Source organism: Ahaetulla prasina, chromosome 17 (genome assembly GCF_028640845.1).
Source record: "Ahaetulla prasina isolate Xishuangbanna chromosome 17, ASM2864084v1, whole genome shotgun sequence".
NCBI classification, from domain to species: Eukaryota; Metazoa; Chordata; class Lepidosauria; order Squamata; family Colubridae; genus Ahaetulla; species Ahaetulla prasina.
Genome location: NC_080555.1, coordinates 5966872 through 5985000, shown reverse-complemented (window position 1 = coordinate 5985000; position 18129 = coordinate 5966872). Strand labels below are relative to the sequence as shown.

The following is an 18129-nucleotide window of genomic DNA, read 5'->3' as shown; positions in this document are numbered from 1 at the left end:
TTTTACCGGTTCGTCCTGGTTTGGACGAACCGGCAGCGGCGGGAGGCTCCCTCCACCCACCCACCCAGACGTTATTTTTGAATATGCTGCCAAATATTCAATACTTAACAGCGGCCTTTAAATACTGAAATAGGTAGGAAAATAAAAAGAAATATTCTGCAATCCCACCTCTTCGGAACAACTCTGGAAATCCAGGTTCTGCCCCGCCCCCACCTTTACAGGTTACCGTTTCAGTCATAAAACCGTCGCCTGAAAAGGTGGCTGACATTTTTTAATGAATTAAAATAAAAGAATGGAACATCAAGAAGACAGCTTGTTCAAGAAACCATGAACTAACTGTCTGTGTATAACGTAGACAGCTATATGATAGACGGACAGGGAGGGCAGGAGATGTTAGATGATAGAAAGAATGAATGATAGATGGATGGATGGAATGGATGGATGGAGAAAGAAAGATAGAAAGATAGAGAGACAGACAGACAGCGGACGAGATAGATAGGAGATATAGATAGGAGATTAGAGAGAGAGAGAGACAGACAGACAGGCAGATATAGAGATAGATAGATAGATAGATAGATAGATAGATAGATAGATAGATAGATAGATAGATAGATAGATAGATAGATAGATACATACATACATACATACATACATACATACATACATACATAGATACATTGATAGATGATAGAGAGACAGACAGACAGATAGATACAGATAGACAGGCAGATATAGATAGATGATAGATAGATAGATAGATAGATAGATAGATAGATAGATAGATAGATAGATAGATAGATGTACAGACAGACATAGACGAGATAGATAGGAGAGATGGATGGATGGATGGATGGATGGATGAAGACGGAGAGAGAGAAAGGGAGAGCTGGAGAGAGAAAGAGAAATGAGATAGATAAGAGGGATGGATGGATGGATGGATGGATGGATGGATGGATGGATGAAGACAGAGAGAGAGAAAGGGAGAGAGGGAGGGAGAGAGACAGAGAGACGAGATAGGTAAGAGATATAGATGGATGGGTGGGTGGGTGGATGGAGACGAGAGAGAAAGGGAGAAAGGGAGGGAGAGAGAAAGATGAGATAGGTAAGAGATATGGATGGATGGATGAATAAAGATGGAGAGAGGGAGAGAGGGAGGGAGGGAGAGAGAGAGATTGAGCGCATGTGTGTGCTTTCAAGTCAATTTTGACTTGACTTGATTGCCGGGACATATCCCTGCAGTTTTCTTGGCAAGGCTTCAAGCGTGGTTTGCCATCGCCTTCTTCCCAACCAGCTTTCCTTTTTTTAAGGTGGCTCTAGAACTCACCCTTTCCCGCTTTCTAGCCTGGTGCTCTTAGCACTGCACCAAACTGATATTAGATAAATACTAGAAATTAAAACAGAAATTAGACAACAGAAATTAGATCAAAGAAATTAAGATAGATTTAGAAATTAGACATTAAAGGTTAGACATTAAAGATCAGAAATTTGCCCCTTAAAGATCAGAAATGTGATTTTTCAAATTTCAAAATCTCCATGATTTCTCTCTGCAGGTTATTTTCTGCATTAAACTCCAATGAATGGACTTTGGGGGCGTTCCACTCCAGGCCAAAACACACACACCCCCGCACCCACCGGAATCTAGAATCCTGCCCCGAAAGACACCCAGCCTACCGTGATCCCCAGGGGCCGCACCGGGCCCTTTGCCAGACTCGCGTGCCCCGTCCGTCTCCATCTCCAAGCCCAGGTGGGCATCCCAACTGTTCATGATGACCTCTTTCTCCTGGGCGCTCCAGGTGAGCGAGTAGGCGTGTTTTTGCCGGATGTGTCTCTTGATGGTACTCAGCTTCAGCGTGGCCAGCGAGCTCCCGCACACCATGCAGATCATGCCATGCCGAGCCGCGTTGAAATCCATCAAGTATTCGGCCCGCCAGTGCTCGTGGTAATACCGCCGGTGGTCTCGCCCGGGAATCCGGCTTTTGCCCGGCCTGGAAGCGCGAGCTTCGCAATGGTCCGAGTATTTGCGTCCTCCGGCCAAGAGGGACATGGGATCCTTTTTGGTAATCCCTCGTAGGAAACCGTTACCGGCGGAACGCAAGTGACATCCGGAACTTGACTCGCCGCTGTGTTGTGAATCCGGACAGGTGGAATCTCCTGGCGAGATAAAAGATACGAAGGCTTGAGTTTTACCCGCCCGTTAACAGGTAGTCTGGCCGACTTACGACCAGGATTGGGAGCAGAATTCAGGCTGTTAAACAAGGCTGTTGTTTCGCCTGATTTTGTCACCTTTTTTGGCACAGTGAAGCACGTCGCGGCCGTCGTTCCAACGGATTTTGCAAATCTAGTTTCCTGTGACAAGGAAGGACGTAAAACGGGGCCAAACTCTCGCTTAGCAACAAAAACCCAGGGCTCCGTCGGGTCGTAAGTCAAGGACTACCTGAACTCATCCGTTCTTTACAGGCAAGGCTCTCAAAGCCAATGAATGGACTTTGGGGGCGGATGATCCAAACAAAGAGGGGCCTTTGCCAGGATAACCACCACCCCCTTCCCCAAATATCTCCCCCACCCCACTGCTGCCTTTGCAATGCTTCTTGGCCCCAAGGCCAAGCTGTGGCCCAGAGAATGAGTCCGTGAATTTGTGGGGTGTGTTTGTGTGTATGTGTGCTTGTGTCTCCTAGTTGGTCATCTTCAGAGTGAGTGTAACAGTAACGGAGCTGGAAGGGACCTTGTAGGTCATCTAGTCCAACCCCCTGCTCACGCCGTACTAGGGATTCGAACTGCCGAACTGCCGACTTTTCTGATCAACAAGCTCCGCGTCTTAGCCCCTGAGCCAACTTGTGTTTGTTGAGTTTCTGTGTGGGTGGGTGTCTGTCTCTCCCAATGAACCTCTTTGGAGTGAGTGTGTCTTTTGTGCTTGTTGTATGGATGGATCTCTTCTCCCAGCGTTTGCGAGTGGGTGCCCCAGTGGACACCCACAGCGTGAATGTGTGTTTGTGTGTGTTCGTTGCGTGAATGTGTGTGTTCGTTGTGCGGTTGGATTTCTCTCCCAGTGTTTGTGGGTGGGTGGGTATCTCTCCCAGTGGACATCTTCCGATTGTGTGTGTGTGTGTGTGTTTGTGTCCCAGTGGTTGACTAGGTGGCTCAGTGGCTAAGACGCTGAGCTTGTCGATCAGAAAGGTCGGCCATTCGGTGGTTCGAATCCCTACTGCAGGTCTCCTGCGTGAGCAGGGGGTTGGACTAGATGTCCTCCGAGGTCCCTTCTGACTCCGTTACATCTCCCTCCAAGACCAGCCAGTGAAGGAGCCTCCCTTCTTTTAGAAGGCAACAATCAAACCAGGGAGACACATACACCCCCCACCACTGAAGGAGGCACTCGCCCCACAGTCCCGAGGGGCAGAGAATTGATGCTCTACCCCAAAGGCAAGATTGGGGGGGGGGGATGTCCTTAAACATCCCACCCCAGATTGACCCAACCCTGCAATCTGACAGCTGAAGGAAGGCAACACAAAGTGGCACAACTCCGAAAGTTTGTGGAAAAAATCCAGAGCTGGGGGGGCAGTAAAACATTTGGGGTGGGGGCTTCCCTCCTTCCAGAGGGTCCAAGGAGGAGGAAGGGGGTCCTCCATGCACCAAGCTCCCCACCCCCCTCAATAGCCAAGCCGGAGAGGGGGCTGGCCAGGTGAAGAGGCCTGGGAGGGGGAGAAGGCGATGCAACTTAAGTGGGTTGTGGTGGTTGTTGTTGTGTCTCCCTCTCTTTTTCTCTCCCTCTCATCACCCCCCTCCTTGGGAAGGGGGCTGCCCCCTCCTTTCCCCTTCTCCCATCCTTTCTCCTCCCCCCCCACAAAGCTCCCCCTCCTCTTTGCAGCTGTTTTGAATGGGGCACCCTCTTTCCAAGGGAAGGGGGGGTAGGGAAAGACAACGGGGGAGGGGGAGAGAGGATATGGGGCAAATGGGGGAGGGGGGGCCCACTTTCCATGCAACCAGGGCCAGCAGGTGGCGTGGATGGAGAAAACTGGGGCGGTGGGTGAAGGGGGTGGGTGGAGGAGTGGAGGATGGATTGATGGAAAGGAGAAGAGGAGGAGGAGGAGGGGGGCGGTTTGCAAAGGGCTCCCTTTTGTTCTCACCTGAATCCAGGGGTTCCTGTTTGATGGAGAGGTGGGGGGGCTCCATGCCTGCCCCTCGGCTCGCTCCGTCCGCCTCCCCCCTCCTCTTTTTTTTTTTTAAAGACCTCCCTTTTGCACAGATCTTCTCCTCCCCCCCCCCACTCCTCCTCCTCCTCCTCCTTTCCCTCGATCTCGCTCGGTTGCAATTGCATGCAATTCCTCTCCCCCAAAATAATAATAATAATAATCATGCAATAAATAAATAAATAATCATGCAATAATTCTGCAATCGATCCGGAGCCCGAGGATTGCAATCGGGGGGGGCCCCCAACCCTCCACCTGGCCAGCCGCGCTTTGCAAAGCGGGTCTCTCTCTCTCTCTCTCCCCCCCCCCAAAACCCCACTTTTCCTTCCCTCCGCCTGCGGGCCGAGCGAAGGCAAAAACGAGCAGGCTCTCCGGCTTAGCCAGGGTGGGGAAACCTTTTCCCCCCGGGGCCCCTGGGGCTCCTTTTGCAAGGCTCCTGGGTAAATTTAAAGGGGACGCAGACCTATTTCTGCAAGCTGGGGTGGGGGCTGGGGGTGGGGGGAAGGGGAGCCGGAGAGGGAGCTGGGATTGGGGGGAGGAAAGAAATCCAATAAAATAATAATAATAATAGATGAATTTATTTGCAGGCTCGCGAAAACCTCCTCTTCTCTCCCCCCCCCGTTGATAAATCGTGCACGCGTGTGCACTGTTATATTTTGCACGCGATAGATTGTGCAAATGTGTGCAAAATTTTGTTTTGTTTTTTGGTGGGGGGAGATGCAGGGTGTGTGGCCCCTGCCCCCTTTTCCAGGGGTAGGTAGGTAGGTATCCATTCCCTCGTCGCTTTGCAACGGAGCGGGAGATTTAGACAAAACGGTCCACAAGAGTTCGAAGGGACCTCGGAGGTCGTCTAGTCCAACCCGCTGCTCGGGCAGGAGACCCGCCCTAGGGATTCGAACCGCCCGCACCGCCCATCCTTTCTGAGCGACACGCTCAGCGTCTCAGCCACTGAGCCACCTAGCCAGGCGCGTGCACACACGTTCAGACGTGTCCTCCCCCCCAAAATCCTCAAAGCAGGAGCTCGCTCTCTCTCTGGGGAGAGACCCAGCGCGGATCAAGAGCCATCTCCGACGATGGGGGACTACAAGGCCCATCCTCCTCCCCGTGCAAGCAGAGTCAGCGGGAGAAGCTGGTGGCCCCCAGTTGCAAGTCTAGGAAAGGTGGAGGGAGGCTGCTGGGGGCTCTTCCCCCCCCCCCGCCAGCAGCAGCCCAGCCGGGGGGGGTGGTCTTTGCAGGAGACCACGTGTATTGGAGGACACCCAGGGGGAGCTCATTAATGCCCCCATCAAGGAGCTGGAGCAGAGGTGGAGCTCCTGCCTCACAATCAAGAAATTGCGAGTTCGATGCTAGGTAGAGGCAGATGTAGGGTCTCCTGCTTGGGCAGCGGGTTGGACTAGATGACCTGCAAGGTCCCTTCCAATTCTGTTCATGTTAAATCTCTGCTGCAAAGCGGGGCGGGGGGGGGGTTTCGATGGCTGGGCAAAAGGGGGTTGAAGTTCCACGGGTTAAAGCTCACCCCATGCGCCCCCTTTGCAGCTGTCAAAACAACAGAGGAGGCCAGGCTGGGAAAGAGGGTAGGGGGGACCGACCCCTTTTGAGCCACCCCTTCCCCAGAATTAACTTGGCCCCGTTGAAGGAATTGGCTCATTCTGGGGGCGCTCAAGGCTGGCATTGAAATAAAATGCAGAACGGTCGGGGCAGAACCTCCCCGTTCAGGAGCAGTCTACCTGCAAAACTTGGAAGCAGGTAGTTTGCTTTCTATACCACATTGAATGGTGGTGGTGGTGTTTTCTCTCCCCCCCTCCCCTGCCCCACCACTCCTAAGATTGAGGGTCTTCTTCTCTAATAATAATAATAATATTTTTTTTAAAAAAAGACTCGAGGTGGGACTTTTGGCCCCCATTCGCTTCTTTTGCTGCTATTTTTGCCCACCAGGGATTGGTTTTCCCCTGCAGTTCCGCCGCTTTACCGACAGGTGGCAGCTGCCTCTGCCTTTGCAAGCCGCTCTCGTCCACGCCCCCCACCCACCCACCCGGTCCCTTGTCGCCGATTGGCCTTGCGCCAGGAAAAAGGGGCGGAGAAAGAAGCCGCCGCGCGGCTGGCGATTGGCCGGACGGGACCAGGCCCCGAACACGGAGAGCCAAGAGCTAAATAGAGCAGCCCCCCCACCTCAAACTCACGTGACGTCACCACCGGAAATGTCCTGCCTCTCCTCCGGCGCCGCATACGCGCCGCTTCCATAGAGACGCGGAGGAGGGCTAGACGGGCACGTGGCACCTCACACAAACACCCCCCCCATTCTCTCCGGAAGTTCCGGCTACCTCTCCGGGGAGAGGGAAGGCCCTTCGGACAATGGGACCATAGAGCAGCCAGGGAGCGGGAGTGGTCCGGCCGAGGGGGGCCGCTCTATGGGGCTGGGAGCCGCCATGCTCTATGATGCGCGGCGGGGGCCGCAGCAGCCGCAGAAGCGCCGAGGAGGCCCAGCAGCTGCGCAGCCAGGTGGGAGCTCTCGGGGTGGGGGGTGGGGGTCTCCAGCCCCTGCCTCCCCCAACGCCTGGGGGCAGGGGAAACCTGGGAAGCCCCACGGTGTGGGGGAGGGGCTGCTATTCCCCCTCTAGGGGGTGGGGGGGGTGATATTAACCCCCCCATGACTCACCTGAGGCAGGGAAGGGGCTGAAGTAGCCCCCCCAAAAAAATATCCCCCCCAAAAAAAAGGCCTTTTGGGGAAGAGAGGGGGGGCTTTTTATCTCCTCCCCTTATAAAGCAACCCCCAAATTTGAGGAAGGGGCGGGTGTCTCTTCTCCTCCCCCCCCCATTTACAGGTGGGGAGCTAAAAACTGCTCCTCCTGCATCCCCCTCCCAAAAAAACCCCTCCCCAATTTGCTGCTTTGGCCAAAAGAAAAAAAGTGGGGAGGGGGCAGGCAATCCCATGCAGGTGCCCGAATTACTTGGTTTTTGCGGATGGGGGGGGGAGGGGGCCAGAGGGGGAGGGGTCTCCCTCCCTCCTTCCCAGGTCTTTCCCCCACCCACCCCATTCAAATGCAACCAGGGAGGAAAACGGGGGGGGGGCACTCAAATAAAGCAGCTTCCCTGGCTTGGTGGGTGGGTGGAGGCTGCTCATCCCCACGTGGGGAGGGGGATGTGTGGGGAAAGCCACACACACACACACACACACCCCTCAAAAGTGGGTTTTCTGGAAGAGGAGGTGGGCAAGAGGAGGATGCTGGAGAAGGGCTTTGAAAAGATGGGAGGGGAGGTTGGGGGACCCGTTTGGGGAGGAGGCAAATGAAGAATATTTGTGGGTGGGGGGAGGCAAAGGGTGGGGAGGGGATGGTCCCATGTTTAGGAGGCTGAGTGAGAATCTAAGCTGAAAGGGTCCTTGGCCCTGGTTGCTTAAAAGCCCCAGAATGGAGCTCAGAAAAATAAGAGAGAATTTGATGTGTGTCTATGTATATGTATGTATGCATGTATATGTATGTGTGTGTGTATGTATATATATGTGTGTATGTATATACACACACACACACACACACACACTCTATCTGGTGGTGTGTGTGGGTGGGTGTTTTTTTTGGGGGGGGCACGCAGTGAATTTAGTGATTCACTAATTTGGAATGCAAGGGAAAATAGAAAAACAGGGGCCGAAAGATGGCTCTGTGTGTGTAAACAGGTTTTGTCTACTGAGATTGTGTGTGTGGGGGGGGGGATGAATTTAAACAACCTGGGAGATGAGGCTTGTGTTTTTAGGAGCAGAAAGGTTTCTTCCTCCGAGACAGAAAGTGAAATTCTTCTGCCTTTATTAACAAAATAAGCTTCCCTTTAGGAATGTTTGCCCTCAAGGGGCGGCCAACTGATTAAATCATCTTTTTTTTTTCTTCTTCTTCCCCTCTCTCTGATTTTGCTTAATATCCTTTGTTTTAGTCTGTGCTGAGTGGTTTCTGGAGCCGAGTCTTTCTCATCGCCCAATCCAGGGAAGCCTTTGTTGTAGGTAAGAAAATTGTTGTATCATTAAGTGTTAAGTTTGTACCCTATGACTATCATTAAGCGTTGTAAGTGTTGTACCTTGATGAAGATACATTTTCTTTTATGTACACTGAGAGCGTATGCACCAAAACAAATTCCTTGTGTGTCCAATCACACTTGGCCAATAAATTCTATTCTATTCTATTCTAGGTAAGAAATTTTGAATTCAGGTGTTTTTGCTAAAAAGTCTCGTAAATTGGTGGCACCTGGCTGACCAGGTCTCCATTCAGAAGCTAATTAGGGACTAGCTTAGTTAGTCAAGCTAGTTAGTGCGTGGTTGGGAGACTTCTGGGTAACAAAATGCTCCTTAGAAGAAAACCAGGACAGGCTATTTCCAAATTTCATTACATATTGTACCAGCTTAGACTTATAACTTAGGCCAAACCCTGACAACTCGTGTTGCTATCTAACTAGAATCTGAATGATAGATACACTATTTTGCATCCCATTATTTTTAACCTTCGAGGGAGAATGCTTTTATTTATGCTATTAAAAAAATCCTGCAGACGAAAAACAATGATTAGAAATGGGGCTTTTTAATTATTATTTTTTTACTTTTTTTTAAAAAAATGGGATTTTCCCCAAGAAGAGCATTGCCTTCAAACAGAATATCGGCAAATAGCCGGAGCCTGCAAAGATGAAGCGAAGGAAAGCTAAGGCTCAAAATGAACTAGGCCTTGCGACGAAAAGTCAAAAATAACAAACAAAAAAAGCTTATTTCAACATGTAAAAAAGAAGAAAAGTGGCAAGAAGGTGACAAGCAACAGTGAGAAAGCAAAACTGCTTAATTCCTTCTTCTTCTTTTTTTTGCATCCGTCTTTACACAGAAGGGGAAAAAAAGTGCAACCTATCAAAAGCAGCACCTTAAAAAGCAGATTAGGAATACAAGTACCTTAAAGAAAGCTAAAAGGAGGGGTGTGGCTGGTTTGTGAGTTGTGTTAACCTAGTTAGGCCTTTCTGGGGTTGGGTGGATGATAGCTTCTACTTTCAGATCATCGTCTTTAACGACCCCATAATCCCTTGCCTGGGAATCTGGGCAACTGAATGAGCTACAACAGTGTTTACTGGCCAGATGCCCTTCCTGTCGCCAGGGCGGAGTTTTCTTCAGCAGATATATATTCTCATGGTGCCCAGAAGAGAGAAATACCTGCCTCTTCCTAGGATCGAACTCACAAGCCTCCTGATTGTGAGGCGAGAGCTCCACCTCTAGGCCACCGCGCCCAAGATCTTACTTTCAGATGAATATGGTTTCTTTGTTTGGAGCGTGACATCTTGGGGGAACACAATAACTGTGGTTTAGTTTTAGTGGGTTGTGTGAACACAGTTGATCCTTTGAGCTTAGTCTCTCTCTCTCCCTCCCTCCCTCTCTCTCTTTCCTCCCTCCCCCCTCCCTCTCCCTCCCTCTCTCTGTCTCTCTCCCCCCTCTCTTTCGCTCTTCCTCTCTCTCCCCCCCTCTCCCTCCGCTCACATTCCTTCCGAACCTCTTATGGAAAAAAAAAACAATGCACAGCTTGGGGAGGAGTTGTTGAGAAGAGCAGCTGTATAAATTAATTGAATAACTAAATAAATACACACTTGGGCTCCCCCCCCCCCCCGCCTCAGGTTCCGTTTCACTCCATTTGGTCCTAAGATTTTTCTCCTTTTTTAGTTTCCATGTTCAAAACACAAAAGCCGCCTTTGTCTTTTCAAAGTAAAAAAACCAACCTTTGAAGTTGAGGAATGCAAAAGTGGGGGGGGGAGAGCAGAAATTGGTAGCTTCTTTCAAAAACATATTGCAAGGTGGTTGTTTTGGTTTTTTTTGTTAGACCCTGATTCTCTTCTCGCCTTGATCCTTCCCCTCTTTAGTTTCTACATTTAAATACCGGTAGTCGTCCTACCGATTTACAGCCATTCATTCAATGACCGAAGTTGCAAGTCGACTTACGATCCTTTTTCACACTTATGACTTGTTCCATGGTCATGTGAACAAAATTCAGAGGCTTGGCCACTGGTTCGTATTTATGACGGCTGCAGTATCCCATCCCCTTTTGCGACCTTCTGACAAACAAAGTGAAGGGGGGGAAGCCAGATTCATTTAACAACCACATGACCGACTTAACAGCTGCAGCAATTCACTGAATGGTGGCAAGAAAGGCCGTAAAACGGGGCAAAGCTCAATAACTCTGTTGCTTGGGAACAAGCTAATTTATGGGCTCAATTGTGGTTGTATGTCAAGAGGGTTGGGTTCTTGGGTGAGGACTGGGTTCTTGGGTACATCCATAGCTAGTAACTACCCTTCTTAAATCAGATAACTTTTCCCAACCTAGAGTCTTCTAGAGCAGGGGTCTCCAACCTTAGCAACTTCAAGACTTGTGGGCTTTAAGACTTGTGGATTTCAACTCCTAGAATTCCTCAGCCAGCTTTGCCTACATAAGTGCACAAAAGTGCCTACCGTTCCTGTCCTATTGTTTCCTTTCATTGTATGTGCTTGTATATAATGTTGTGACAAAATAATAATAATAAAAAAAAAAAGAATTCCCCAGCCCAGCATGGCTGGCTGAGAAATTCTGGATGCTGAATTCCACAGATCCACGGTTGGTAAGGTAAGAAAACTGCCTTAGGACATTATAAGTACAAATTTCTTCCAGCTAGTCAGTTGAATTTCTACAGTAGGGGAATCTCGAAACTTGACAGTGTTAAGACTTATGGACTTCAACTCCCAGAATACCACTGTGCTGGCTGGGGAATTCTGGGACTTGAAGTCCACAAGCCTTAAAGCAGTGGTAAAATCCAAACCGGTTTGCTACTGGTTCGCTGGCCGCTCTGCGCGCCAAACACACACTGTGTGCACATGCACAGTGCGTACCAAAAGGAGGCAGTAAGTAGAACAGCGAGGGTGGAGATCGGCTGTGGTGCGCAATTTAGGTTTGCTAGAAAGCAGGGTTTCCGCGCAGGACTGGCATAGAATTAGTTTTAATATTTGTAATTTTAAATGGGTTTTATGGTTTATGTATTTTAATTCAGGGGCCAAATTTAATATGTTTTTTAGTACTGTTTTTTATTTATATTGTATTTATTGATTGTTGATTTTATCTGGCTGTGCACCGCCCTGAGTCCTTCGGGAGAATGGCGGTATAAAAATTAAAATATTATTATTATTATTACTATTATTACTATTATTATTATTATTATTATTATTATTATTATTATTATTATTATTATTATTATTATTATTTGTCAGAAATGTCTGTTTGGAGGAAGTGGCAGCTTTTTTTAACTACCGGTTCGCCCAAACCGTTAGCTTTTTTATCACTTCCAGTTTTTTATCACTACCAGAAATGCCCGAACAGGTAGCATTTCACCCCTTTCTTAAAGTGGCTAAGTTAGGAGACACCTCCCCCCACCCCCCGCCGCATTAAAAGATGCATTTGATGGCATCTTTTAATGGCCATTAAAGGATGCCCAACATCTATGACAAAAGCCTAGAAGGGGGGAAAAAAGCAGATCTATTTAATGTCTGGAAGCTTTCTTGAATACATGCTGGTAGATAGCCAGGTGTTACGGTTTTGGTAATGACCTTAGGGATTGGATAAAATGATGCTGCGTAGGGAACGGTCAGATAAGAGGCCTCAGCTGGATAACAGAGCCAAGAAGCTCAAGGGAGACGCTAAACTCACAAGAACACCCTAACGTAGATTTGCAATAAACTAGAATTGGATTATCTGGTCCGGCCTCTTGTGTGTGGGTAAGACCGATGCTGTTATCTAGTTGTTATCCTAAGAGACTCCGGAGGTCCTTGGCCGCTCTCGACAGGCCTTGATTCATCCTGAAATCTGCTTTGTCTATTACGAAAGCCCTTTACTTCTGTCTGTGTGTGTGTGTGTGTTAAAACTCCCAAAACTTGGGACCTTGGCAGCAGCAACCCGGGATATGAGTGCGTTAAACCTTTTAATGTTTATTGAGAAGAACTTCAGCTGTTCGATAACGCATGGATTGTGGTTTGTTAATCGGAGGCTGAGCTTAAGAACAGCCTAGATCTGGCTAAAAAATGACAAACAAACTGCTTCTTTTTCATAGTTAGCTGCTGGTTGGTTTGTAGTAAAACCTGCAAAAGGTAATCTGCTCATGGTCTGTTTCTCTGCCTAAGCCTCCCTTGTATACAGGCGGTCCTCGTTTAGTGACCGTTCAGCGAAGTTACAGCCGCCCTGAAAAAAGTAACTTGCGGCTCTTTTTCAGACCTAAACAACCGTTGCAGCATTCCCTGGGCCACTTGATCAAAAATCCGGCCGCTTGGCAATTTGATTCGTGTTTACGACGGTGCTGCGACGGCCATAAGTTTGAAAAACAGTCCTAAGTCGCTTTTTTTCAGGTCACTAAACGAACTGTTGTAAGTTGAGGACCGCCTGTGAAAAGTGTACCTTGTTTCCGAGCAAGACAGTTGAGTTGAGTTTCGCCCCAGTTTTACAGGCTTCCTTGCCCGGTCGTTAAGTGAGTCACTGCCGTTGTCGAGTTATTCACGCAGATGTTAAGTGAATCGGGCTCCCCCCATTGACTTTTACAGAGAGTTGGAAGGGACCTTGGAGGTCATCTAATCCAACCCCTTGCCCAAGCAGGAGACCCTACACCATTTCTGACAAATGGCCGTCCAATCTCTTCTTGAAAGCCTCCAGGGATGGAAAACTGGAAGGGGATCACGTGACCCCGTCATAAATATGAGTCAGTGGCCAAGCATCTGAATGTCAATCAGGCAACCACGGGGATGCCATGACGGTCATAAGTGTGAAAAATGTCCGTAAGTCACTCTCTTCAGCGCCGTTGTAACTTCCGAGCGGTCGCTGAACAAATTGTTTTAAGTCAGCTTCCTTTCTCTCTCTCTGATATTATTTCTGTCTCTTCCGCAGTTGGGATTTGGGGCGCCCCCATGGCGCTGAAGGCAGAGACCCCCTTGACGGACTACAGCGAGGTCTCTTCGGCCATCTCACGCTTCAGGGAGAAGGAGAAGATGGCCACTGATTATCGTCTCCTCCGCCGCCCCTCGGGGAAGCCGGGTGGAGCCCTTGTAAACCCCGTGGACAAAGGTCGGGGACATTTCTCGCAAGCAGGGGGCATGGCTGGCACTGGGGAAGCAGTGGGAACACAACCCGACGGTTGTTTCCTGGGCAGAAACAAGGCATTTGGGATGACGATTTTATAAGCACCGAGGTTTTAAGAAGGGAAGCGAGCGGTCTGATCCAAAGTGAGAGACACCTTTAGGATTTAGGGCAAGGTTGAGAAGCCCTGGCGTGTGTCGTAACTCTTTGGCAAGAAGGAACAATACAGGGGTTGGGTCAAATGTTCATTACTTAAGTAAAGTATGTAAGTAAGTAACTCAAGGTGGCAAACATACATAATCCTCCCTCCCTCTTTTGGCCACAACAACCCTGTGAGGTGGGATGGGCTGAAAGAGGGACTGGCCCAAAGTCACCCATCCGACTTTCATGGCTAAGGTGGAACTAGAACTCACCGTCTCCTCGTGATTGGCCCAAAGTCACCCAGCCGGCTTTCATGCTAACTGGAACTGGAACTCACCATCTCCTGGTGATTGGCCCAAAGTCACCCAGCCGGCTTTCATGCCTATGGTGGAATTAGAACTCATTGTCTCCTGGTTTTCACCATAGACCAGGCCTTTTTCCTAACTTTCATGCTGTCTGGGGCATCAGAAGTTCTTCTAATGCTTAGAGAGACAATCTTGAGTTGTAGAACTTTCTCTAGGTGTGAGTTTGCAGGTTCCTTTTCAATAAAAACCTCATTCTCTCCCACACCCCCTCCCTCCCCCGCAGGACAATACCCATTTTCAGAGTCTGCCGGCCAGGATGAGCTCAGCGTCTCCTGGAAGCAGGAATACTTGGTAGCAGACGATCCAGACAATGGCCGACTGGTGTGCATGGTGTGTGGGGGCATCTTAGCCACCTCCGGCCCCGCGGCGGCCCGTCAGCACATCCTGCAGCAACACGCCCACTCGCTGGACTTCACCCTGGAGGAGAAACGCAACATCCTGGAAGGCTGGAGCGAAGGGGTTGTGCTGCCCGCCCTAGATTCGCCACCCGCAGGTAAACCTCTCCCTTCTCTGCTGGCGTTGCGTGAACCCTCGCGGATATCGGAACGGCCGACCGGGTGCCTGGTGTGCTGCACCCGGCAGCTTCTGATTCCCTTTCTGGCCCTTCCCCACCCCAGGCGGTCCCGGCGAGAACAAGCAGCCTGCCGAGATCGAAGTCCTCCTTGATACGGAGGAACAGCCCGTGAGACGGAAGCGCGGGCCCGTCCAAGCACGCCGCGGTGAGTGCTAGGTCCCGGAGATGCCAGGAGGTGCCTAGAGCAGGGGTGTCAAACTCGATTTCACGGAGGGCTGCTTCAGGGTTGTGTTCGACCTGGTGGGGCCGGGGTGGGCATGGCCAGTTTGATGTCAACTTGTGTCGGGGGTTGCTTGTGATGGCCCAAGCGCTCTGCTGGCGAAAATGGAGCTCGGGGGGTGGGGGGCACATGGACCCCGTTTTCAGCCACGCCAGCTTCCTGCATTCCTCTGCCAGCGCAAACAGAGCTCCGTTTCTAGCAGAGGCAGCGCGGGTTGGTCCTTCACTATTTCCAGGGTGGCCCTGCGGGCCAGATCTAAGCACCCTGCGGGCCACATCCGGCCCCCGGGCCTTGAGTTTGACACCTTTGGCCTAGATCATCCTTTTCAGAGCCTCCAGTGGACGGACCCCAGTGGTCCTTGACTTGCGACCACAGTTGGGACTAAGATTTCCGCGGCTTAAGCAAGGGAGTTGTTTAGTCAGGCAAACGGAAGCCATGCCCGGGTTTTTTGTTTTTTTTCGCCCCAGTTGTTAAGCAAAATCACTGCATTTGTTAACGGTTTTCAAGCGGTCATTAAGCAAATCTAGTTAGCCCTCATGCCCACCCCCTCCATCGAATTTGCTCGTCGAAACCTGGCTGGGAAGGTCACAGATGGCCATCCCTTGATGTCCTGAGGGTTGTAAGTGTGAGTCCCCCCTTTTTTTCCCAACGCCCTTGTATCCCCCAACGAATGTCGTAAGTCAAGGATTGCTGGTGTTCTTTAAACACGGTCCTGTCTCCAAGTCTTGTCACCTGGGAAGTGAGCGTTTTCAAACCAGCTGCACCCACTCTTGTCATGAGCAATCACACTGCGCCGGGAATTTGTGTTGTGAGTGTGTTTTGTGACGGGCTGTCAAAATTCCTCCCTGCCTAATGGCTGCAAGGGTTCCATTCTGATCTCGGAAGGCAGATAAGGTAGATCTGTCAAAGATCTAAGGCTCCTCAGTGATATATCCCAGCGTCCTTTGCTGCAGGCTAAGCTCTCAAGAGACCTTCTGGGAGCTGTAGTTCACCCGCTGTCATTCACCCAACTTCCCTCCTGCTCTTCTTCCCTAGCCAGGTTGGTGCAAGACATCAACCCCGGCTGAATGCAGGTAATCCTCGGTTTACAACCCACAATTGAGCCCTTTTTGCTAAGCGAGACAATGGTTAAGGAAGTTTCACCCAGGGATGGGATTTAGCCGGTTCGGGCGAACCGGATGTTAATTTTAATCTGGTTCGCTGAACCGGTTGTTCCAAGGACTGGCTGACCCCGCCCACCCCACTCCGCTCCTCCCAGGAGTCTCAACGTGGCCCGTTTTGGATGCTCAGGAAGGCAGAGGTGGGTTTCAGCAGGTTCTAACCAGTTCTGGAGAACCGGTAGTGGAAATTTTGTAGTTTGGAGAACCAGTAGTAAAAATTCTGACTGGCCCCGGCCCCATCTACTCCCTGCCTCCCAAGTCCCAGCTAATCGGTGGGAATGGAGATTTTACAGTATCCTTTCCCTGCCATGCCCACCAAGCCATGCCACACCCACAGAACCGTTAGTAAAAAAATTTGAAACCCACCACTGCTGGAAGGGCGAAAAACGGGTCTACCGGATGTCCGGAAATGGGCCCGTTTCCAGCCTCTGGAGGGCCTCTAGTGCCCAGGGGAGGCTGTTTCCGCCTTCCCGGAGGCTCCAGAAAAGCCTCCGGAGCCTGGGGAGGCCAAAAAGCCACCCCCCACCATGTTGCTGTAGGCCACACGTCCCCAGCAACCGGGCAGCCAATCGTTTGCTGAATGTTTCAATCCCAGTTTTACCCCATTTTGATGATCGTTCTTCACACAGTTGTTAAGTAAATCACCACATCCCATTAAGTTAGTAACACAGTTACTCAACACTCCCCCTCAAAAGACGACAGCTGTATGAATGAAGCCCCTTCCCCCCCCCCAAAGTATTAGCAGTATTAAATCCTGTCCTTTTCCAAAAAGACCCCCATCCTGCTTCCTTCTGGCAACTCACACAAGCACAGGTAGTCCTTGACTTACGACCGCCATTGAACCCCCCCAACATTTCTGTTACTAAACGAGACAGTTCAGTGGATTTCTCCCCCTTTCACGACCTTCCTTGCCGCCGTTGTTAAGCGAATCAACGGCAGCTCTGAATTTAGTCACAGGGCCGTTCTCGTCCTACCCCTCCCCCGGAACACTGCAACGGTCATAAATATGAGTCCGTTGCCAAGCATGATCACCTGACCACAAGGATGCCCCAATGGGTCGTGTGAGAAACAGTCGCAAATCGTTTTTTTTCCAGTGGCGGCGTAACTTCAGACGGTCGCTAAACGAACAGCTTTGTAAAGTCGAGGGCTACCTGTAGAACCTTTTACCCGAGTTTAGCAAAGCGCCACTGAACCAAGTCACGAAAACCTCCGAAATGCCTTGATACTCAGTTGTGTTTTGTGGTCCGTGCTAACGCTGTTGCTTCCTTAACGGTTGTCTTTTGTGGGTCTCTCGTCTTCCTTTTGTCGCGAAAGGAAACCAGGTTCTTCCTCCCCTCACGAAGCTGCACAAACACCATTTGAGACCCACAATTGAACTCCCTGCGCTTTTCTCGTCTTTTTCTCTTCGCAGCAGAGGGGTTGCGCTTGGAAGCCGAGCGGCGACTTTCGGTTCGACAGAGGCCGCCCGCCAAGGAATCGAGGGGCCAGGAGCCCATGGAGGCCGCAGGTAACACGGGGTTGGCCTTGGAACCAGTTGTTGAGTGTCGCTTTTCCCTTCCTCTCTGTCTCATCTCCCCCCCCACCACCATTTTTGTGTGTTGAGATCTGTTTTAATGACAAAAAAAGCAATTTGTTCAACAAATTCAGGATGTCTTCCTCCAACCATCAAAACTCAAGTTTCTAGCCCTTATGAAGCAAAGGGAAGCTTGAAAGCTGTCCATGTTTTGGGAGATTCTGATTCTATAGGTGAAGGTTCCCCTCTGTCGTGTCCCACTCCTCCGCTGACGGCCGGGTCAGGGAAATCCGAATCAGGCGTGCCTCTGCAGCTCTGCCAAAGTCCTAGCAAAGTTATCAAGGCAGGCAGGAGACCAGAAAGTGATTTCAGCAAGATAAGGTAGACTTTGCCTGACTCAGAGAATGCCAGAAAGCAGATCCTTTATATAGGCCATGGGGTGTGGCTCCATGACTCAGCACTTATCCAGGCCTGCCCCTCCCTTCCTTCTGTTGATGCTGCTTATCAATTCTCCTGAAGCGAGGGTCACTCCAGTCTGCAGCTGTTGGTAATTGACCTTCCTCAGGCTCACATGCTGTGGGGGAGGGGGGGGTCTAGTTGCTCCGTTTGCCTGGGCATGGAGCCAGAGCTGGGGGCTGGAGGCGCTTCTTCTCCCTCAGCCTGTCTGGGCATGGAGCCAGGGCTGGGGCCGGGAGGCATGCTAGGACATTCCTCAGCGTTCGGAAGCAGATAAGAAGGCCCCGGCTGCGGGGAAAGCGGACGAGGCACAACACCCTCACACATACGTGCTAGTCGTTCCTGACTCTAGGGGGCGGTGCTCATTTCCGTTTCAAAGCCGAAGAGCCAGCGCTGTCCGAAGACGTCTCCGTGGTCATGTGGA

General features: G+C 50.5%; 2 protein-coding genes across 6 annotated transcripts in view; one reads left to right on the top strand and one right to left on the bottom strand.

The window, feature by feature from the left end:
• Window positions 1–4248, bottom strand: part of ZFTA (zinc finger translocation associated) — a 9632-nt gene extending 5384 nt beyond the window's left edge. For both annotated transcript variants that reach the window (XM_058160603.1, XM_058160604.1), the window contains exons 1-2: window positions 4122–4248; window positions 1672–2151 (exon numbers count right to left, since the gene is read on the bottom strand). In XM_058160603.1, the coding sequence (XP_058016586.1) occupies window positions 1672–2151; window positions 4122–4167 (526 nt within the window). In that variant the 5' untranslated portion in view covers window positions 4168–4248. The remainder of the gene's footprint in view (window positions 1–1671; window positions 2152–4121) is intronic.
• A 2210-nt stretch (window positions 4249–6458) lies between these two features.
• The window catches only part of SPINDOC (spindlin interactor and repressor of chromatin binding), a 21096-nt gene continuing 9425 nt past the window's right edge, over window positions 6459–18129 (top strand). The window contains exons 1-7 of one of the 4 annotated variants that reach the window (XM_058160613.1): window positions 6614–6683; window positions 8106–8172; window positions 8797–8960; window positions 13088–13264; window positions 14006–14275; window positions 14400–14501; window positions 17148–17243. In XM_058160613.1, the coding sequence (XP_058016596.1) occupies window positions 13108–13264; window positions 14006–14275; window positions 14400–14501; window positions 17148–17243 (625 nt within the window). In that variant the 5' untranslated portion in view covers window positions 6614–6683; window positions 8106–8172; window positions 8797–8960; window positions 13088–13107. Of the gene's footprint in view, window positions 6684–8105; window positions 8173–8793; window positions 8961–13087; window positions 13265–14005; window positions 14276–14399; window positions 14502–17147; window positions 17244–18129 lie in introns of those variants that run through there. The other 3 variants (XM_058160611.1, XM_058160614.1, XM_058160612.1) reach the window with 3 other exon arrangements.